The sequence below is a fragment of the Sus scrofa genome, chromosome 13 (genome assembly GCF_054392235.1).
Source record: "Sus scrofa isolate SSC_HxYL_T2T_F1_AM1 chromosome 13, Sscrofa_HxYL_maternal_Yorkshire_Landrace_v2.0, whole genome shotgun sequence".
NCBI lineage: Eukaryota > Metazoa > Chordata > Mammalia > Artiodactyla > Suidae > Sus > Sus scrofa.
Genome location: NC_139395.1, coordinates 69,096,939 through 69,115,767, shown reverse-complemented (window position 1 = coordinate 69,115,767; position 18,829 = coordinate 69,096,939). Strand labels below are relative to the sequence as shown.

Genomic DNA, 18,829 nt, shown 5'->3' with positions numbered 1-18,829 from the left:
ACAGTGAATGGTTTTTAAATTCCAAATCCCCAAAGCCTCAAACCATGGCAATTTATTAAAAACATTTTTTTCAAGCTGACCTCTCTTCAGACCCTGGGTCTTTGCTATTTTTCCTCTTGATTTTACATGGATAAAGCAGCTCATTAATTGATTATTCATGACACTGAAATCCCTAAGTGATAGCTTCAGGAGCCTACATTTATTTATTTCCAGAGTCTCCTAACTACTTGCAAAGTACTATATGAATTGATTGGCCCTTACATTTCCTATCATTTCCTACTCTTGGGGTCTCTAAGATGATGGAGTAGCTTATGCCTGATCATTTTAACTTCGTGGTGAAATAGGTTTGCTATTTACTCTCTACACTCTGTCAAAAGAACAGAGGCTGTTTGCATGATTCATAGCATTTTGTTTGTTTATGTCTCATTCTGGAATGGAGCTTTCCCAGCCTCTTCTTCCTTCTTCCCAAATGCACCTTGTTCCAGAAAAGGACAATTCATTCCTCTAAGAAGACATTTCTGAATCATAATCTAAAAAAGCAACCCTCTCTCCCAGCCTTGAAAACAGTTCTCTTCAAACCTGCATCTGTCTTTTCATAGCATTGATCACAATTTGCGACTTTTTTTTCTACAGCCACACCTGCAGCATATGGAAGTTCCTGGCCAGGGGTCAAATCAGAGCTATAGCTGTGACCTAGGTCACAGCCATGGCAACACTGGATCTGAGCCACATCTGGGACCTACGAGACAGCTTGCTGTAACTCTGGATCCTTAACCCAGTAAGTGAGAACAGGGATCGATTTGCCATCCTCACAGAAACAAGGTTGGATCCTTAAACCATTGAGCCACAATGGGAATTCCTCAATTTGTGATTTTGAACAACTCATTGCAACTCTTTGAAAGTCCACCTTTCCCAATAAAAGATAGGTTTCAGGAAAGTAGAAAGTGACTCCTGTTTGCTGCCTATCCCCGACACTAACCCTGTGGCTGGTTCCTAGTTGGTGCTCAAAAGATATCTGCTGAATGAACAGAAGAATGAAAGTTTATACCTTCCTCTACCATCTGTATTTTGCTCCTTTCTTCCTCTCCTTTCTCTCCCCACAATCCTTTCCTCTTGCTTTCCTGGATGTGCTCTTTCTCTTCCATTTCCTTCCATCTCTCATGACCTTCTCTTAAGTCCATTCATCCAACCAGTCAACATTTCTAAAGACTAACTCCATTTAAGGTATCAAACCTCGCAATGGAATCACTCTATGAAGACAAAGTAGCGTGACCTCTTCCCACAAGGACCCTACAATCTTCATTCTTGTGCATTGTGTCAGAGCTCATGAACTTGCTAGGCTCCCAAAACAATGATCTGTGACCGGTTTTCCAGGATGGTCCTAAAACAAAATAATTGGGCCTGTCCACCCCAAAACACACTCATAACTGCCAGCTGCTGGGTGTTTTGGGTGGAGTAAGTACACTGCACGCTGAAGCACAGAGCTCCAGCAACCCAGGCAGGATGAGAAGGCAGCCTGACGGGCCCACCGAAGGGGCCTGTTCCATGTGACTCTGTGTTCTGCTCCCTGTGGCCCCAGCAAACCCTCCTGACTCCCCAGGATCCCATTCATGGGCAATCTATGTACATTCCATGGGCCTTTCAGGTCTTCTCTTTTTGTGGTTGGAATCCAACTGCTTCTACTCAGGCTGGATGCCCTACCTTGTCATCTCTACTGGGCTGGTTTCCCTTCCTTCCCTACCCACAGCCCACTTTTCTAAAAATTTCTCCTGAAGAAGGGTCAGACCTAGGTGGTCATGTTTGAGAGAGGAAAATGCCACATGGTTTGTTCCTCTGGCCCCTGATTATCAGATCCAGGGTGGTCTTCCTATATGAAGCAAATTGGTTCATAGCAGGGCTGACAATCAATTCATAGGCCATGCCAGGCCAATCTCTCTCTTTTTTCTTTAAGAATTTGAATTAGGAAACATAGCAAATCCATTACCATTAGTATGGACTTATAAGGTTGTATTGACTCAGGGTTGGGCCATGTGCAAACAGAGTAGACTGCTTGAGAGGTGGAATGGAGTCAGATGGGCATGGAGAGAAGAAATCAGCCTCTTGACAGATGAAGAAATCAGCTTTGGTCCTGAACACTGGCCCAGAACTAGTTCTCCTAAGGCCTGGTGTGATCTGATTCATGTGCTCATGGGGCTGGCACCTGGGCCACCAACATGCACAAATCCAAGCACATCTTTCTACACAGGGTTCTCTTTTAGCCCTTGTCAAATTTATGCTTCCTTGAGTTCCCATTGTGGTTCAGTGGGTTAAGAACCTGTGGTTCAGTGGGTTAGGAGCCTGATTAGTATCCATGAGGATGCAGGTTCAATTCCTGGCATTGCTCAGTGGGTTAAGGATCCAGCACTGTCGTAAGCTGTGGTGTAGGCCGCAGACAGGGCTCAGATCCCATGGTGCTGTGGCTGTGATGCAGGCCAGCAGCTGCAGCTCAAATTTGCCTCCTAGCCCAGGAACTTCCATGGGTGTGGTCTTACAAAGACAAAAAACACCAAAAAAAACAAAAAAAAAACAAAAAAAACCCCACAAATTTTACCCTAAGAACTTTGCTCTTGATTCAAATTCACCTGTAAAGATGTGAGTTCAGCCTGCCATCCTCTGAAGAAGCTGCTTTGGCTCACTTGCCAAGAAACGTCCTGGGAGATGAGCTCCCCGCATGCCCTCATGGGCTTCAGCTGTCTCCTCCTGAGTCAGTCTATTACCCAGCAGGGCAATTACACACCCACAGGCATTTACTATCTAATTATAGAAACAGTTTTACAACATTTTTGAGCTAATGACTTTTAAACACATTTTAAAAGCAATGTTATTGGCTAGGGGAGGCTGTAATAATAAAAACATTCTAGACATGGGCTCAGGTCTCAGGTTTTGTGTGTATTGCTTCACCCATGGCAACCCAAAGAATCAAAACAATAAGCATGTTTATCTCCTGGGTTGGGGCCAATCTTCTCTCCCTCTCTCCTTCCCAGGGATAAAGGTGACAATTTTTTTTTGTGGCGGGGAGCCGCACCTACAGCATATGGAAGTTCCCAGGCTAGGGGTGAATTGGAGCTGCAGCTGCTGGCCTATATCACAGCCACAGCAACACCAGATCCATGCCACGTCTGTGACCTACACCACAGCTCATAGCCACTTGGATCCTTAACCGAATGAGCGAGGCCAGGGATCGAACCCATGTCCTCGCAGATACTAGTTGAAATTGTTACCAATGAGCCATGACGGGAACTCAGATTTTTTTTTTTTCAAATATAGTTTGTTCTGATTTAGAGAAAGTGCTCACCATCAATAAAACAAAGAAAAGGCTTTCAATGTGATGGCTCTCACTGGATTTCAGGTCAAAGAGCTCATGTTTTATGAAGTCCCTGGATAAAGTACAAAAGATCAAAGGCAGGCCATATGAAGAACAATCAAGGTGTTAACTAATACTGACCTAAAGTTAGGAAATTCTGCTATACTTGCTACTGCTCAGACTCAGGCTTCAGAACAACTTTGTAATTATTTTATAATATCCCTGTACTCAGAGGATCTAAGACGGGGCAGTGTGACACCATCCAACTCAGTTGGTTTTCAGCCCTAATTAAAGACAAGGGGCTTGTGTCTAATTTCAGAGCTGCTTGGAACCACCTCTGAGTATTATTTATTCACTGATCAAATTCTCAAATAATCTGCAACAGGCTAAGAGGGTTTGTGAGAAGGCAATTGTGTGAATCTTCTGAATTTCTCAGTTTGGGAATACAAAGAGATAGGCTTATGGAAGAGGGTTTTAGCCATACAACAAGAAAGGAAAAATGCAATATTGAAAGGACAGAAATAATGAGGGGGAGAGGCACAGTTGGGGATGCCTGTCCAGCAGTCCAGGATCCACCCTCCCACCTCCTGGCTCTGAGACCTTCCCCCCCCTCCCCACACACAGAGGTGAAGTTGGAGTGGCCTGGGTTTGTTCCCTTGCTCTGGCATGCATTAGCTCGACTGCAGATTATTTAACTCTCTTTCCCTTGGTACCTTTGTCTTTAAAGTGAGGATTCTATTCTCAGGGTTGTTGTGAGGTAATGTTCAGAAGAGCACCTGACAGTACATAATCAAACGTCAGCCACTACTCTTTAGCTCCTGCTCCCACATCACTGTGGGCCCACGCTGGCAGTATCTGGTTTCTCCCCTGGGAATGTGGAACTGGGATGAAGTAAGTCTTTCTGTGTGGCTGGACCTGGGCTATAAAACCTTGGTACTCTGAGCACAGAATGAGAATCTTCAAAGAGAGGAATCAACAGCTCAGTGGGAGAAGAAAAGCCCAGCCTGGATTGCTTATCCTTTAACCTTTCCTACTTCAGGTCCTGGGCCCAGCCTGCTGGACTTACCGCCTTAGGTTTCTATGGAAAACTAAAAAAAAAAAAGTTTATAAAAACTTTTTTTTTAAAAGTTGCCTCTTAGGAGTTCCTGTCATGGTGCAGTGGAAACAAATTCAACTAGGAAACATGAGGTGGCGTGTTTGATCCCTGGCCTCGTTCAGTGGGTTAAGGATCCGGTGTTGCTGTGAACTGTGGAGTAGGTCGAAGACACGGCTTGGATCTGGCATTGCTGTGGCTGTGGCGCAGGCCAGTGGCTACAGCTCCGATTAGACCCCTAGCCTGGGAACCTCCATATGCTGCGGGTGTGGCCCTGAAAAGACAAAAAGCCAAATAAATAAATAAAGTCACCTTTTAAAAAGAAAGTATCCTTTGTGCTTAGACTAACTCTAGAGCTCTTGTATTTGCAGTCAAGAATCCTAATCAATACACTACACCTAGATTTAAAAAAGATGAAATCTACTTGAAAAATTAGGTGGAGTTCCCATTGCAGCTCAGTGAGTAATGAACCCGACTAGTACCCAAGAAGAAGCAGATCTGATCCCTGGCCTTGCTCAGTGGATTAAGGATCTGGTGTTGCTGTGAGCTGTGGTGTAGGCCGGCAGCTGCAGCTCCAATTTGACCCCTAGCCTGGGAACTTCCATATGCTTCAGGTGTGGCCCTAAAAAGACAAAAAGGAAGGAAGAGAGAGAAAGAGAGAGGGAGGGAGGGAGAAAGAAAGAAAGAGAGAGAAAGGGAGAGAGAAAGAAAGAGTAGGAAATACAGGCTTTAAAATCCCTGTTGCTATCAGAGAGAAATGGATTAAAACATGCCACAGGCAAATAGCCAAGACATTCCTGTCATCTAATCAATTAGGACTAAGAATCTTTCCTTGAAATGAATTTCAAACCAGTCTGCTTTTTTCCTTTTCCAGGATTTGCTCCTTTTTGATCCAAAGGCATATGAGGTGAGGTTTTATTTCTGAATTTATTTCCGAATATTGTTAAAAAACAAAGGTACAGAGTAGGTGCTTCTAAGGTAATAAGCTACCATACACAGAAGTCTTTATAAACAGGAATCTCTATTTCAGGATTTTTAAAGAAAAAGGAGAGGCTTGAGTAGATCAGGGTGAGGACTACTTCCCTCTGCCCATCCCCAGAGATCTTTTTCAAAGGAAAAAAAAAAAAAACATGCTTTTGATTTTCATAACATTAAATAAGGTTTTAGAAAAGATGAAAGAAGGACCGTTTTTAGCTTTAGGTGTCAATATAAAAACAGACACACTGCTTTATGTTGAGAGCCACACGGGAAGTCCACAGACACACCGCTTTATAAAGTGGATGATTAACGAGGACCAACTGCATAGCACAGGAAAATCTACTCAATGGTTTGTAATAACCTATACGAGAAAAAAGAATGGATATATTTATACATATGACTGATTCACTTTGCTGTGTCCCCTGACTCATACAACATTGTGAATCAACTACACACCAATAAAATTTAAAGAAAAAAGACGAGAAATTTCCATCTCCCTTCCTTTCCCAATTCCACCAGATCACTGACTTAACAATAAAGAAGACTTTATTTTGCCCAAGATGAAAAGAAAGGGATGTGGGTATCCTTATTCTAGACCCTTTTACCCTTGAACAAGTCACTTAACTGTAGGGATTCCAAGAAGCAATTCCCTGCAGCCTAGCCATTGTTCAGGCTCTGTAGGGTCTTGAGCCTAGATAATAACGTTTGCATTTAGTTCTGGGCCGCCCATTGGTTTGGCGTGTACTTCTCAGAAGAAAGGCGTGGCCAGATCTAAAAGATACCCTTGGAAAATGAAGCGCGCGTTGGAGGTTTCAACATTTGGCCTTTTGTGTCAGGAGTGCAAGGACCGCCTGTGTGAGACCCCGGGGGCGGATGAAAGGGCACACTTTACAAGGGACACAGTCACCATTCAAACTTCATCAAGGGTGGCCCAGGGCTAGAATGTGCTCTGGGTGGGGAGGTGGGTGGAGGAGTCCACCCACGGCATTCTCAAAGGAGAACCTACCTGGGTTGAAATAAAAAATAATATTTAATAAGTCCTGGTCTCCCCATGTGATGGCATTCTTGTACTTCTGGTACAGAGGGTACAGCATGTCCTCCCAAGCCAAGCCTGTTGGAATCATGCTATTCTGGAAAAGAGAAAACCATCAGAGTGGCTAAGGCACAGCTATGCATCTTGTTCACTGACCGTCAAGTCAGAGGCACTTGTTCTCCCTTGAACCCCCACCCTGCCCCATAGAAGGAACATGAAATAAATTAGAGGAGGGGTCCTGCTGGCCTCAAGGCTTGGAACAAAGCAAATCTAGGGCTGCAGATTATATAGGTGTACACATGGACACCAGTTGGACCAGGAACTGGTAGCTGGGCCTAAGGCTCAGAAAACCATGCCCCAAATTGAATCTCTCTTTATTATGCTTAATTCCTGCCTCTAAAGTGAAGGAATAAAATACAGATAACATAATTAAGCTATCTTAAGAAAAAATATCCTTATCTTACAATAACTATTTACTTTTAAAATAAAAGCAAAAAAAAAAAAAAAGAAGGAAAAAGAGGAGTTACCGTTGTGGTGCAGTGAGTTAAGAATCCGACCGCAGAAGTTCTTTCTCTGGCACAGCAGAAACAAAATCTGACTAGCATCCATGAGGATGCGGATTTGATCCCTGGCCTCACTCAGTGGGTCTCAGATCCAGCATGGCCATGAACTGTGGTATAGGTTGCCGATGCTGCTTGGATTCCGTGTTGCTGTGGCTGTGGCCTAGGCTGGCAGCTATAGTTCTGACTCAACCTGGGAACCTCCATATGCTGCGGATGCAGCCCTAATGAAAAAAAGCAAAATAATAAAATAATCTGACTGCAAAGGCTCGAGTCATTGCAGAGGTACGAGAGTTCAATCCATGGCCCAGCACAATGGTTTAAAGGATCTGCCATTGCCACAGTTGCTGCGTAGGTCAAAGCTGCGGCTTAGATTCAATCCCTGGCCCAGGAATGTCCATGTGAGGCCATTTAAAAAAAGACAAAAGGCAAACATACTCAGACTAAAATATTCAAATAGCATACAAACGTTAAAAAAAAAAACGTTAAAAAAAAAGACAAAAGGCAAACATACTCAGACTAAAATATTCAAATAGCATACAAACGTTAAAAAAAAAAACTTCTTGTGGAAGTTTCTAAGGCACAAAAGGGATCACACTCTATGGTATTATGCTTTGTTGCATTTTAAGTTTTTCAATTAATATTTTTAAGAGATCTTATCTCACTTATAGATTTACCTAATTCTTTGTAATGGGAAGATACTTTTTAAATATTTGTTCTCTACTGATATTCAGATAAGTTTTTCCAGTTTTTTGCTAGGATAAAAGAGGATGCCAAGAACAGCTCTGTACATTTTTCTCTGTATATTGATGTAAATATATCCTTGGATAATTCCAAGAAGTTGTCCATGGTTTTTGAAGCTTGATATTCACACAGGGTTTAAGCATGGAATTCAGAAAAATGCCACATAATATTCCTGAATAGTAACACTACAGAAGCCTGGAATTCCATAATCACCTGGGGTTTTCCTAAACCAACAAATATTCCATAACTTTCCAAAGTCCTTTCTCTTCCCTGGCTCTTCCCGTTTCACCTATAAGCCACCTACTTCCAAAAGCAGCACACTGACACTCCAGGAACATCACTGCTGAGAATACAAAGTCCCAGTGTTTAAACAAGGAGGTATAACATACTTCCTTACCTTGAACTGTGCACTTCTTATCCGAGTCAGGTTCATCAGCATGACTCCTGAGTTTACTCCCGCAGAGCCATAGAAAGGGTGCCGGGCAAAGCGGCTGTACCAGCCGATCTTGGGGATCTCGTGCTCAGGGGCCATGGCTGCAAGCTGCGTGGAATTAAACTGCCTCAGAAGCTTCCAGATGTCATCGACAGGTCTCAGAAAGAGAACGTCAGTGTCCACATAAAGAAGGGAGTCCACATCCTTTAAAATCACCTTTGTGCGTATTGGGCGAGGAGGGAGAAAACAAAGCAAGTCAGAACAACAGAAAGTGACCTGATAGGTCAATCAGTGTCATTGAATAATGTTAATCTTAGAAAGTGTACCACTCTTAGCCCCCATTCCTCCCTTCTCCTTGGACTTTATAGATAAGTGTCAAAGGGCAGAGACTCAAAGGAAGAACAATCTTGATTCAGTTTGGTCCAATTCCAAGACCCTGGACTATATTTGGTAAGGGTTGAACTCCCCAAGGAATACAAACATCAGCAAATGACTGTGGCTTTCTTCTTCCATCTTCCAATGAGATCATCAGTCTTTCTCTTTCAGTTATTTCTTGGAACAGCTAGGGCTGGCATTAGATCCCTTGAAGTGGACAATCTTTAAACCAGGCTTTAAAGTAAATGCTCTTGTCTGTGGATTCTTTTTTTCTAGTGTTGATGGATATGGCTCTGCATCTTTTTGGAGTTATATTTTCAGCTATGATTTAGACTTGGGAATAGGCAAAGTGAGTCACTGGCCTGCTTTGTCTGCAGACTGGCTAACATTTCACTCTAAAGGGCCAGAGAGAAAATATATTGGGCTCTGTTACAATTACTCGGCTGTTGCAGCATCAAAACAGCCCCGGACAATATACAAACAAATGAGCATGGCTGGGTTCCTATAAAACTTTAAGTACACTAAAATCATAATTTCATATATTTTTCAGGTGCGGAGAAACATTTTTTTGATTTTTTTTCAACTAGTGGAAACACGAAAACCATTTTTGCCTTACGGGGTATGTTCATCTACCTCTGTTGTAGATCATATGAGGCATCCACCTTGAGTAAATAAGTTCTCCTATGCTAAATGTTTAGCTTACCAGAGTTTTGCTCTGGGGTTTGAGGCTTTAAAGCCTTAGTCAGAATAGTGTGATTTGCCTTGTTTTGCCATTGTTCCCCAAATTTAGAGGTAGGTTAACCAAGGAAGGATCATCATCCTAAAATCCTAACAATATTTGTAATGCACTTAAGATCTGTGTCTTTCCAAAATTCCTACATTGAAGTCCTAACCCCCAGTGTGATGGTATTTGGAGATGGGGTCTTTGGGAGCTAACTGGGATTAGATGGGGTCCTGAGGGTGAACCCTCGAGATAGGATTCTCAGACTTTTAGCCTCCAGAAAATATATTTTTGTGGTTCAAGCCACCCAGACGTGGTATTTTGTTATGGCCAGCTAAGACAACATTCCACTGGGATCCCAACATTTCAAATGAATGGACATGGACATCATGGAGTTATGGGCATCATGGAGATGTCCACATTTACACAATTAGCTGCAGGACGTACCTTCCCTTCCCCATTTACTAGAGGAATGGAATTTACAAGTCAATCAAATGAAATTACAAGTCAATAATGATCATCTACCACATCATACAAGGAGATTATCTTAACATCCATCTAAACAATTTAGAGATCCTAATTCCAGAATTACGATGAATTCTTTAAACTGAATACACATATTTAAACAACAACAAAAAAATCTACCACATTATACTTCTTTTTTCCTCTTTAGCCATGGAAAGGTAAAAACTTTAACAAAGATTAGCACCAGTCTGCTGAATTTTTCTTTTCTTTTTAGAGGAGGGGGCCACGCCCAGAGCCATGTGGAAGTTCCCTGGGCCAGGAATCAAACCATACCATACAGTGATCTGAGCTACTGCAGTGACAATGCCAGATCCTTAACATCCCTAACACAAGGGAACTCCTGAATTTTTTTCTTTTTTAATCACAGCTCCAGAGTGCTGTGGAGAAAGGGCAAACTCTGGACAAAAGTATTAGTAAAAGACACAATTACGATACAAGTTATGTATCACATATAAATGCAGTTTTGATGGTTTGTATGCTGAAGACCCTCTGAAGAACTCAACATCATGCCAATCTTATTTTACTTCGAAGGAAAACTAATGCATGGAAAAGTGTTCTGTCCAAGCAAGTGTGTCAAATAATACTAAGAATTGCTGGAGTTTGGCTAATAAGGTTATAACATGATCAAGTCTCTCTCTCTCTCTTTTTTTTCTTGTATTTTTACAGCCGAACCTACAGCATATGGAGGTTCCCAGGCTAGGAGTCGAATTGGAGCTACAGCTGCCAGCCTACACCACAGCCACAGCAACCTGGGATCCAAGCCTTGTCTGTGACCTACACCACAGCTCATAGCAACATTGGATCCTTAACCCACTGAGTGAGGCCTGGGAGTGAACCCATATCCTCATGGATACTAGTCAGGTTCATTATTGCTGAACCATGATGGGAACTCCAAAAAAGTCACTTTCTAGAATGTGTTTAACAGAATAAAAGACTGCACAGTGTTTCACTAAAAAGCTAATTTATAATTACAGAATCAGAGTAGACAAGAAAGCTATTTCAACCCATGTGAAAGAAAACACATTTCTCTTTATGGCTGATTATCTAAGCCTTGAATGAAATCATATGATATTAATGTTTTTATAAGTTAAAGGTTATGTGGACATCTAGCTCCAAAATTCAAGCTGTATAACTTGATTAATTTTTTCCTTGGTCTTAATTATTGTTAAAATTATCACTTTTTTTTTTTTTTTTTTTGTCTTTTCGCTTTTTCTAGGGCTGCTTCCCATAAAGCATATGGAGGTTCCCAAGCTAGGTGTCTAATCAGAGCTGTAGCTGCCAGCCTACGCCAGAGCCACAGCAACCCAGGATCCAAGTCGTGTCTGTAACTTACACCACAGCTCACGGCAACGTCAGATGCTTAACCCACTGAGCAAGGCCAGGGATGGAACCCGCAACCTCATAGTTACTAGTTGGATTCATTAACCATTGAGCCATGACGGAACTCTTGACTTTCTTCTATAAAATAAAAGTTACTGCCCTTCATCAAAACAAAAAAGAAAAAAAAAAAAAAGACCTGGAGAAAGATCTGGAAAAGGAAAACCTAAAATTTCCTAGGATGGAGGCATTCCATTACAAAGCTACAGGCAATATCTTCAAACAGGAAAGACAAAAGACAAAAAATATTATCAAAAATTTATAATATCAGAACAAACTTAAATAATGTTAACATTTTCATCGAACTAATATTCCCTTATTTGATATGCAAATTTCTTCCACTTTTCTTTTTTTACTATCATAAACAACACTACAGGGAGTCCCTATCGTGGCTCAGCGGAAACGATTCTGAGGAGTTCCTATAGTGACTCAGCAGAAACTAGTATCTATGAGGACACAGGTTCTATCCCTGGCCTCGCTCAGCGGGTTAAGGATCCAGCGTTGCCATGAGCTCTGGTGTAGGTCACAGCTGTGGCTCGGATCTGGCATTGCTGTGGCGGTGGCATAGGCTGGCAGCTACAGCTCTGATTAGACACCTAGCCTGGGAACTTCACGTGAGGCCCTAAAAAGACAAAACAAACAAACAAATAAACAACACTACAATGGGTTATTTTTAGGGAAAATTTTAAACCCATAATATGGCATTTCTTTTTATTTTTAACTTAGTAAATATTTACATGTTTCAAAAATAAAAACATTGGAGTTCCCACTGTGACACAATGGGATCAGTGGCATCTCTGGAGCACTGGACACAGGTTTGATCCCCAGGCCTGGCACAGTGGGTTAAGGTCCAGCAGTGCCGCAGCTGCAGTGTAGGTTGCAAATGAGGCTTGGATCTGATCCCTGGCCTAGGGACTCCATATTCAGGGAGGACAAAAAAGAAAAAAAAATTAATTCCCTGAAAAGTTAATTTTCCTGTGTTTCTATCACCAAGTCCTGTTCTAAGGGGTGCCCATGTTATTGGACTGCTCTGTGTTGTGCCACAGATATTTCACGCACATAAGAAAAATCAGTCGTGCATACACAATTCCCTCTTTTACACCACAAATGGCAATAGAGGGCACACAAATGTCACCAGCCTGCTTACTTTTTTATTAACCCAAAAAATAAATATAGGAGGGCTTTCCATATCACTACATACATATTTTTTTTTTTTTGGCGGCACTTGTGGCATATGGAATTTCCCAGGCCAGGGATTAAACCTGCACTACAGCAGTGACCTGACCCACTGCAGTGACAATGCCAGATCCTTAACCTACTGCACCACAAGAGAACTTCCAGTACATATAGGTTTTATTTATTTTTCATGTCTGTACAGCATTCCATTGTATGGAACTTCCACAATTTATCTAGCCACTTACTATAGAACATTTAGGTTCTTTTCAACCTTTTGTTAATTACAAACGATGTCACAATGAAAAAAATCCTCTTAATTCACTTCAAATATATAAAAGTGTATCCTCATTAAAATGTAATTCCCTAGTCAAAGAATACATGCATGTGTGAATGTGACAGATCTTCCCAAGCTACATCCTAGACGTGCGTAAATTTAGGCTCCAACCAGCAAGGTAAGGGGGCCCTCTTTCCCCTCATCTCTGCCAGCACAGCGGATGATCAGACTCTAGGGAGCTGAAAGACCTCCCACGGTCCTGGTCTAACAACTCGTTTTAGTTCCAAATTTCCTGCCAGTCTTGCCTGGTGGGCTGGTTGTGGCATCTAGCCTGGTGGCAGACGGTGATACATGTATGGAAGGCAAGCAACAAGCATAGAGGGATACATGAATAACAGCGCTGGTTTCTACTAGATACCACCACACAGGCCCCAGATCAGAACCCTCAGGACAGCAGGCCCTTTACACAGTCCTCCTCCAGAACCAGACCTAATCCATTCCCTGATGGGGTTTGATTCTGAGACACACTTCCTGACTGGGATTGAAGAACAAGGAAGAAAAACATCCATGAATACATAGCTGCTGCTTTTGGTAAGCTGCAAGTCTTTCATTAAGGTGGAAAGTCCAATTCAACCTAAACTACAGATTACAAAGTAGGACCTGAATGGATGAATTCAGCCCATGGATGGATTTTTTTTTTTTTTTTAAATGGCTACACCCGTGGCATATGGAAGTTACTGGGAGAAGGAATGAATCTGAGCTGCAGCTGCAACTCATACTGCAGTTGCAGCAATGCCAGATCATTTAAACAACTGCACAGGGTTAGGGTTTGAACCCATGCCTCTGCAGCAACCCGAGCTGCTGCAGTTGGATTCTTAACACACTGCGCCACAGTGGGAACTTTGGATTTTTAAAATATACAGTGATTTGACATTTTTGAATGAGTTGCCACATTTTTAAAAACTGGAGATTTCATAATAATATCCAAATATTTCTGTCTTCTTTTGAAAAATCTATAACTCAGGCAAGGATGACATAATGTCATTTGCAGCAACATGGATGGAACTAGAGAATCTCATACTCAGTGAAATGAGCCAGAAAGACAAAGACAAATACCATATGATATCACTTATAACTGGAATCTAATATCCAGCACAAATGAACATCTCCTCAGAAAAGAAAATCATGGACTTGGAGAAGAGACTTGTGGTTGCCTGATGGGAGGGGGAGGGAGTGGGAGGGATCGGTAGCTTGGGCTTATCAGACACAACTTAGAATAGATTTACAAGGAGATCCTGCTGAATAGCATTGAGAACTATGTCTAGATACTCATGTTGCAACAGAAGAAAGGGTGGGGGAAAAAACTGTAACTGCAATGTATACATCTAAGGATAACCTGACCCCCTTGCTGTACAGTGGGAAAATTAAAAAAAAAAAAAAAAAAAAAGAATAGTCTGTATCCTTTAATGAAAAAAAAATAAAAATCATTATATAAAAAAAAAAGAAAATCATAGACTTGGAGAATAGACTCATGGCTGCCAAGGGGGAGGGGAGGGAGCAGGATGGATTGGGAACTTGGGGTTAATAGATGCAGACTATTGCCTTTGGAATGGATTAGCAATGGGATCCTGCTGTGTAGCACTGGTAACTATGTCTAGTCACTTATGATGGGGAATGATTAAGTGAGAAAAAAGAATCTATACATGTATGTGCAACTGGGTCACCATGCTGTATAGCATAAAATTGACAGAACACTGTAAACCAGCTATAATGAAAAAAAAATCATTTTATATATATATATATATATATATATAAATCTATCCCTATCTATCTATCTATCTATCTATCTATCTATCTATCTACAAAGAATAGCCTGCATCCTGTATGGGAAAAATCTACTAGTGTGTTTGGCCACAGCCACCCCTGCCCCCCCCCACCATGTTCTCAGTTCATTCATATAATAAATATTTATGGAGCATCCACTAGGTGCCAGGTGTAACCGGCAATGACCAAGGCAGACAATATCTGTCCTCATGAGGGAGTCAGACAATAAGCAAGATAAATATATTGATTATATAGTAGAGAAGTAGGTGAAAAATAAACCTGGGAAGGGACAGGGGTTCTAGGTTGGGAGGGATTTACGCTTTTATTTTATTATTATTATTTTTTAAATTTTCTTTTTTCTTTTTAAGGCCACACCTGCGGTATATGGAAGTTCTTGGGCTAGGGGTTGAACTGGAGCAGCAGCTGCTGGCCTACACCACAGCCTGTGGCAACACTGGAACCATAACCCATTGAATGAGGCCAGGGATTGAACCCATATCCTTGTGGACACTAGTTGGGTTCTTAACCCATTGAGCCACATCAGGAACTCTGGATTTGCATTTTTTTTTTTTTTTTTTTTTGGTCTTTTTGTCTTTTTAGGGCCACACCTGCAGCATATGGAGGTTCCCAGGCTAGGGGTCCAGTTGGAGTTACAGCTACCAGCCTGTACCACAGCCACAGCAACATCGGATCCGAACCATATCTGCAACCTACACCACAGCTCATGGCAACACCAGATCCTTAACCCACTGAATGAGGCCAGGGATTGAACCCGAGTCCTATGGATGCTAGTCAGGTTCGTTAATAGCTGAGCCATGACGGGAACTCTGGGTTTGTGATTTTAAATAGGGCCGTTGGAAGGGCCTTGCTGAGAAGGAGGAGGGCAGGCAGAAATAATGGGGGCATGGCTTCACCATGCTCAGAAGGGCAGCAGGCTAGGGCAGCTGCACCACAGCAAGCAATGAGAAGAGCTGGAGATGAGGACAGAATGGTGAGTGGGCTGGTCACTTCATTCACTGCTTTGAAAGAACTTCAGTTTTTACTCTAAGGGATATGGTAGCCATTGAAAGGCTTTTAAAAGAGACATGGTCTGCCTTAGATTATAGGATCACTTCGGATGCTGCGTTAAGATGACTGGGGTGCCCAGCAGAAGCAGGGACCCTATTTTAATAATATCAGGACACTATTTTAATAATTTACCTGAGATGTGTTGGTGGCCTGGTCCAGGTGATAACAACCTGGGGATGAGAATGCTTGAATCCTTAATATAGTTTGAAATAGAGCCAACAGGATTTCCCCAACAGACTGGAGGCAGAATGGGCAAAGAGGGAAGAGTTAAGGGCAACTCCATGGTTTTAACCTGAGCAGCAGGTATGCTGGGATCACCTTTAACTGAGATTGCATCTGATGTGTGTCATTCCTGAGTTACCTGTCTGGCCCTTGCACATTTGTATCAGAGTCTGCAGCTGCTGAAGTCTCCCTCCCTCCCTCTTCCTCTGCTTCTGCTCTTCCTGAAATATAAAGAAGCCCATGTGGGCCTGGGAAGGGATGCACTGACAGTGATTTCTACGTCTAGTTGTGGACCACAACAGCGGTCACACAGGTGTGAGTTTGTTAAACTAAGCATATAGCATTTTGGTGGGCTCTTCATGGTATGTAGATAATATTTCCAAACAGACACCAAATCGTCCTAATCGTACATCTCAGAGTTGGGATAGAGGACAATCCTTCGGAATCCTGAGTCTGGCATTCCTGAGTTCAAATCCTGGCATCATGAGCCCTGTGACTCTGGACAAGCTCCTCGGTTCCTAATTTGTACAAAGTGGAAAGCAAGATCTCTACCACCTCCCCTGTCCCCAGGTCGTCACAATCACCCTGTGAAATAAAACACACAAGGAACTCAGTACAGTGGCTGGTACCTAGTAAGCATTCAGTAAATAGCCAGGTTGTTACTATAAGAAGTCTCTATGCTTTTCCTTTGAAAGTGTCAAATGTAATTCTTTACCATTTGCATCAAAGCCCATGGCACTTCAAAGCTTGTGTCGATCACAAAACATCTTTTATATAGTCAAAGTCAAGCACAGAAAAATGGAAGTTTTTGAACCTTTCTAATACCATAATCCACTTAGTACTTCAACTGAAAACAAGAACACAGGCCTTTTTTACTTTTTATCTGGGAAAACAAAAGACCAGAAAAAACCCCACTGTTCCTATAATATTGCATCTCTGGAGGCTAATTCTGCAACAATTATTGCTGGTATTAATTTGAAGAGGATCACTGTGGATATGTTCTAATGGGCAGAGGAATATTTACTGAAAGGATATAAAATTAGCCATTCTAATTCCCTTATGGAAATTAGTCAGCAGTAGAAATGAGGCCTTTGTTTTCTTAGAGAAAGGGGAAAAGAGGCAGCAAACAATAGCTACTTGTATATGATGCTGCCCCCGCTCCATTCACCACCCCAACCTGGGCAGCTGCCTCAGGGAACCCTGACTCTCTGCTTTAAGTAAGGACCAAGGGTCGCCATGGGCAGCAAGATGATCAGGGACCACTATCTCTCCTTCAAGGTCATTTTGCTCCCAGCTTGTTCTGATTGGACAGCACAACTTTGTGGTAGAAAGCTCTGGGTTTGAAATCTAACTTCCTGCATTTAGATTCTGCGTACACTACTGACTGTGGCCTTGGGCAAGCTGCTTTAAGCTTTCTCAGCCTTAGTTTCTTTAACTTGTAGGTGCGACTGGTCATTTCACTTTAGAGTGCTGCCAGGATGATTAAATGAAATAATGTGTGGGAAGCCTCTGTACATACAGTAAGGACTGAATAAATGCTACATGACATTCTCATCGTCTCACTCTCACAAGGGCTGGTTCTTTGACTCTCAGCCGGTAACTATAGGAGCACCAGCAGCACTAGTAGCAGTACTGATAGCAGGACTACTGGTAGTACTAGCAGCAGTACTAGTAACAGTACTACTAGTAGTACTCGCTACAGTATTGCTAGTAGCACTAGCAGCAGCAACAGTAGTAGAACTAGTAGCAGCACTACTAGTAGAACTAGCAGCAGCAGCAGTACTAGCAATAGTACTAGCAACAACAACAGTAGTAGTTGTAGCAGTACTGTAGCAATAATACTAGTAGTAGTAAAAAATGAGATATTCTCGGTTCTCAGGGAGCTTTAGTGGAAGAGACAGGTAAAAGGCAAAGCAAAGAAAGGCATGGCTAATGGTAGGGATAGTAGAAAAACACAACAGTGCTCCTAAACTGTTCTAGAGTGGAAACGGGGAAGGCTTCCCAGAAGAAATGACATCTAAGCCAAGAGATAAGTAAGTGAAGAGCAAGGCAAAGAGTGTTGGAGATAAATGGAATGGGATGTGTAAAGGCCCAGTGACCAGGAGAGGACAATGCACAGGGGTAGATGGCAAGCTGTTTGGTGGAGCCAGAGCTTACAAGTGGGACGGCCAGGAGCCAGGAGTGGTTAAGAGATTAGGCCAGCAAAGTGGGCAGGGGCTCCATCAAGAGATATGCTGACCAATGTGGACCTGATCCTAAGAGCAATGGAAATATGGAATATGACATGACCAGAAATCTTCCTTTGGATGCCTACATCCGAACCTCAGCAAGCCCCATATGCTCTTCCTCCAAAATCTGAATCTGTCATTTTTCTCTCTTTCCACAGCCTCATTCTGAGTCCAAGGCAACACTGCAGCTCCCTTAGAATTCTGGAAAGGTCCATCCAATGCACTTTTCCAGAATTCTAGGTCTCCTAGTGTTCATACTTGCCTCCTCTAATTTATTCCTCAGAGAGTAGCCAGAGGGATGTTTAATCTCCACTGTGATTTCTTTTTTGACCCATGGGTTATTTACAAGAGTATTGCCTCATTCCCAAACATTTGGGATTTTCCAGATATCTTTTTATTACTCATTTCTACTTTAATTTCCTTGTAGTCAGAAAGCATACTTTGCATGATTACAACCCTCTCAAATGCACTGAGACTTGTTTTATAGCCCAGCATATGTTCTATCTTGGTGAATGTTGAATGTTTATTTTGCAGTTGTGGGGTGGAGTATTCTATAAATTCTATAGCTGCTGATTAGGTCAGTTGGTTGATAGTGTTGTCAAGGATTTCTAAGTCCTAACTCATTTTCTGTTTGCTTATTTTAATCACAGGAGCTTTATGGAGTTTTTCATCTTCAGACACAAAGAAAGAGGGGAAAATATGAAGTCACTATAAATTCATTTATATTAACAAATACGATTTGGGAGCCATCATTCATTTTCACACCAATACACGATTATTAAAAGAGGAGTGCTGAAGTCTCCAACTCTGAGTTCGGATTTGTCTATTTCTCTATTTGTCTAAGCATGGTTTTGC

The 18,829-nt window shown here is 42.1% G+C and overlaps 1 protein-coding gene across 1 annotated transcript in view; it reads right to left on the bottom strand.

Moving 5' to 3' along the window:
• GXYLT2 (glucoside xylosyltransferase 2) overlaps positions 1-18,829 on the bottom strand; it is a 98,215-nt gene that overhangs the window by 19,376 nt on the left and 60,010 nt on the right. The window contains exons 4-5 of the mRNA XM_005669726.4: positions 8,149-8,400; positions 6,421-6,544 (exon numbers count right to left, since the gene is read on the bottom strand). Of these exons, the coding sequence (XP_005669783.3) occupies positions 6,421-6,544; positions 8,149-8,400 (376 nt within the window). The remainder of the gene's footprint in view (positions 1-6,420; positions 6,545-8,148; positions 8,401-18,829) is intronic.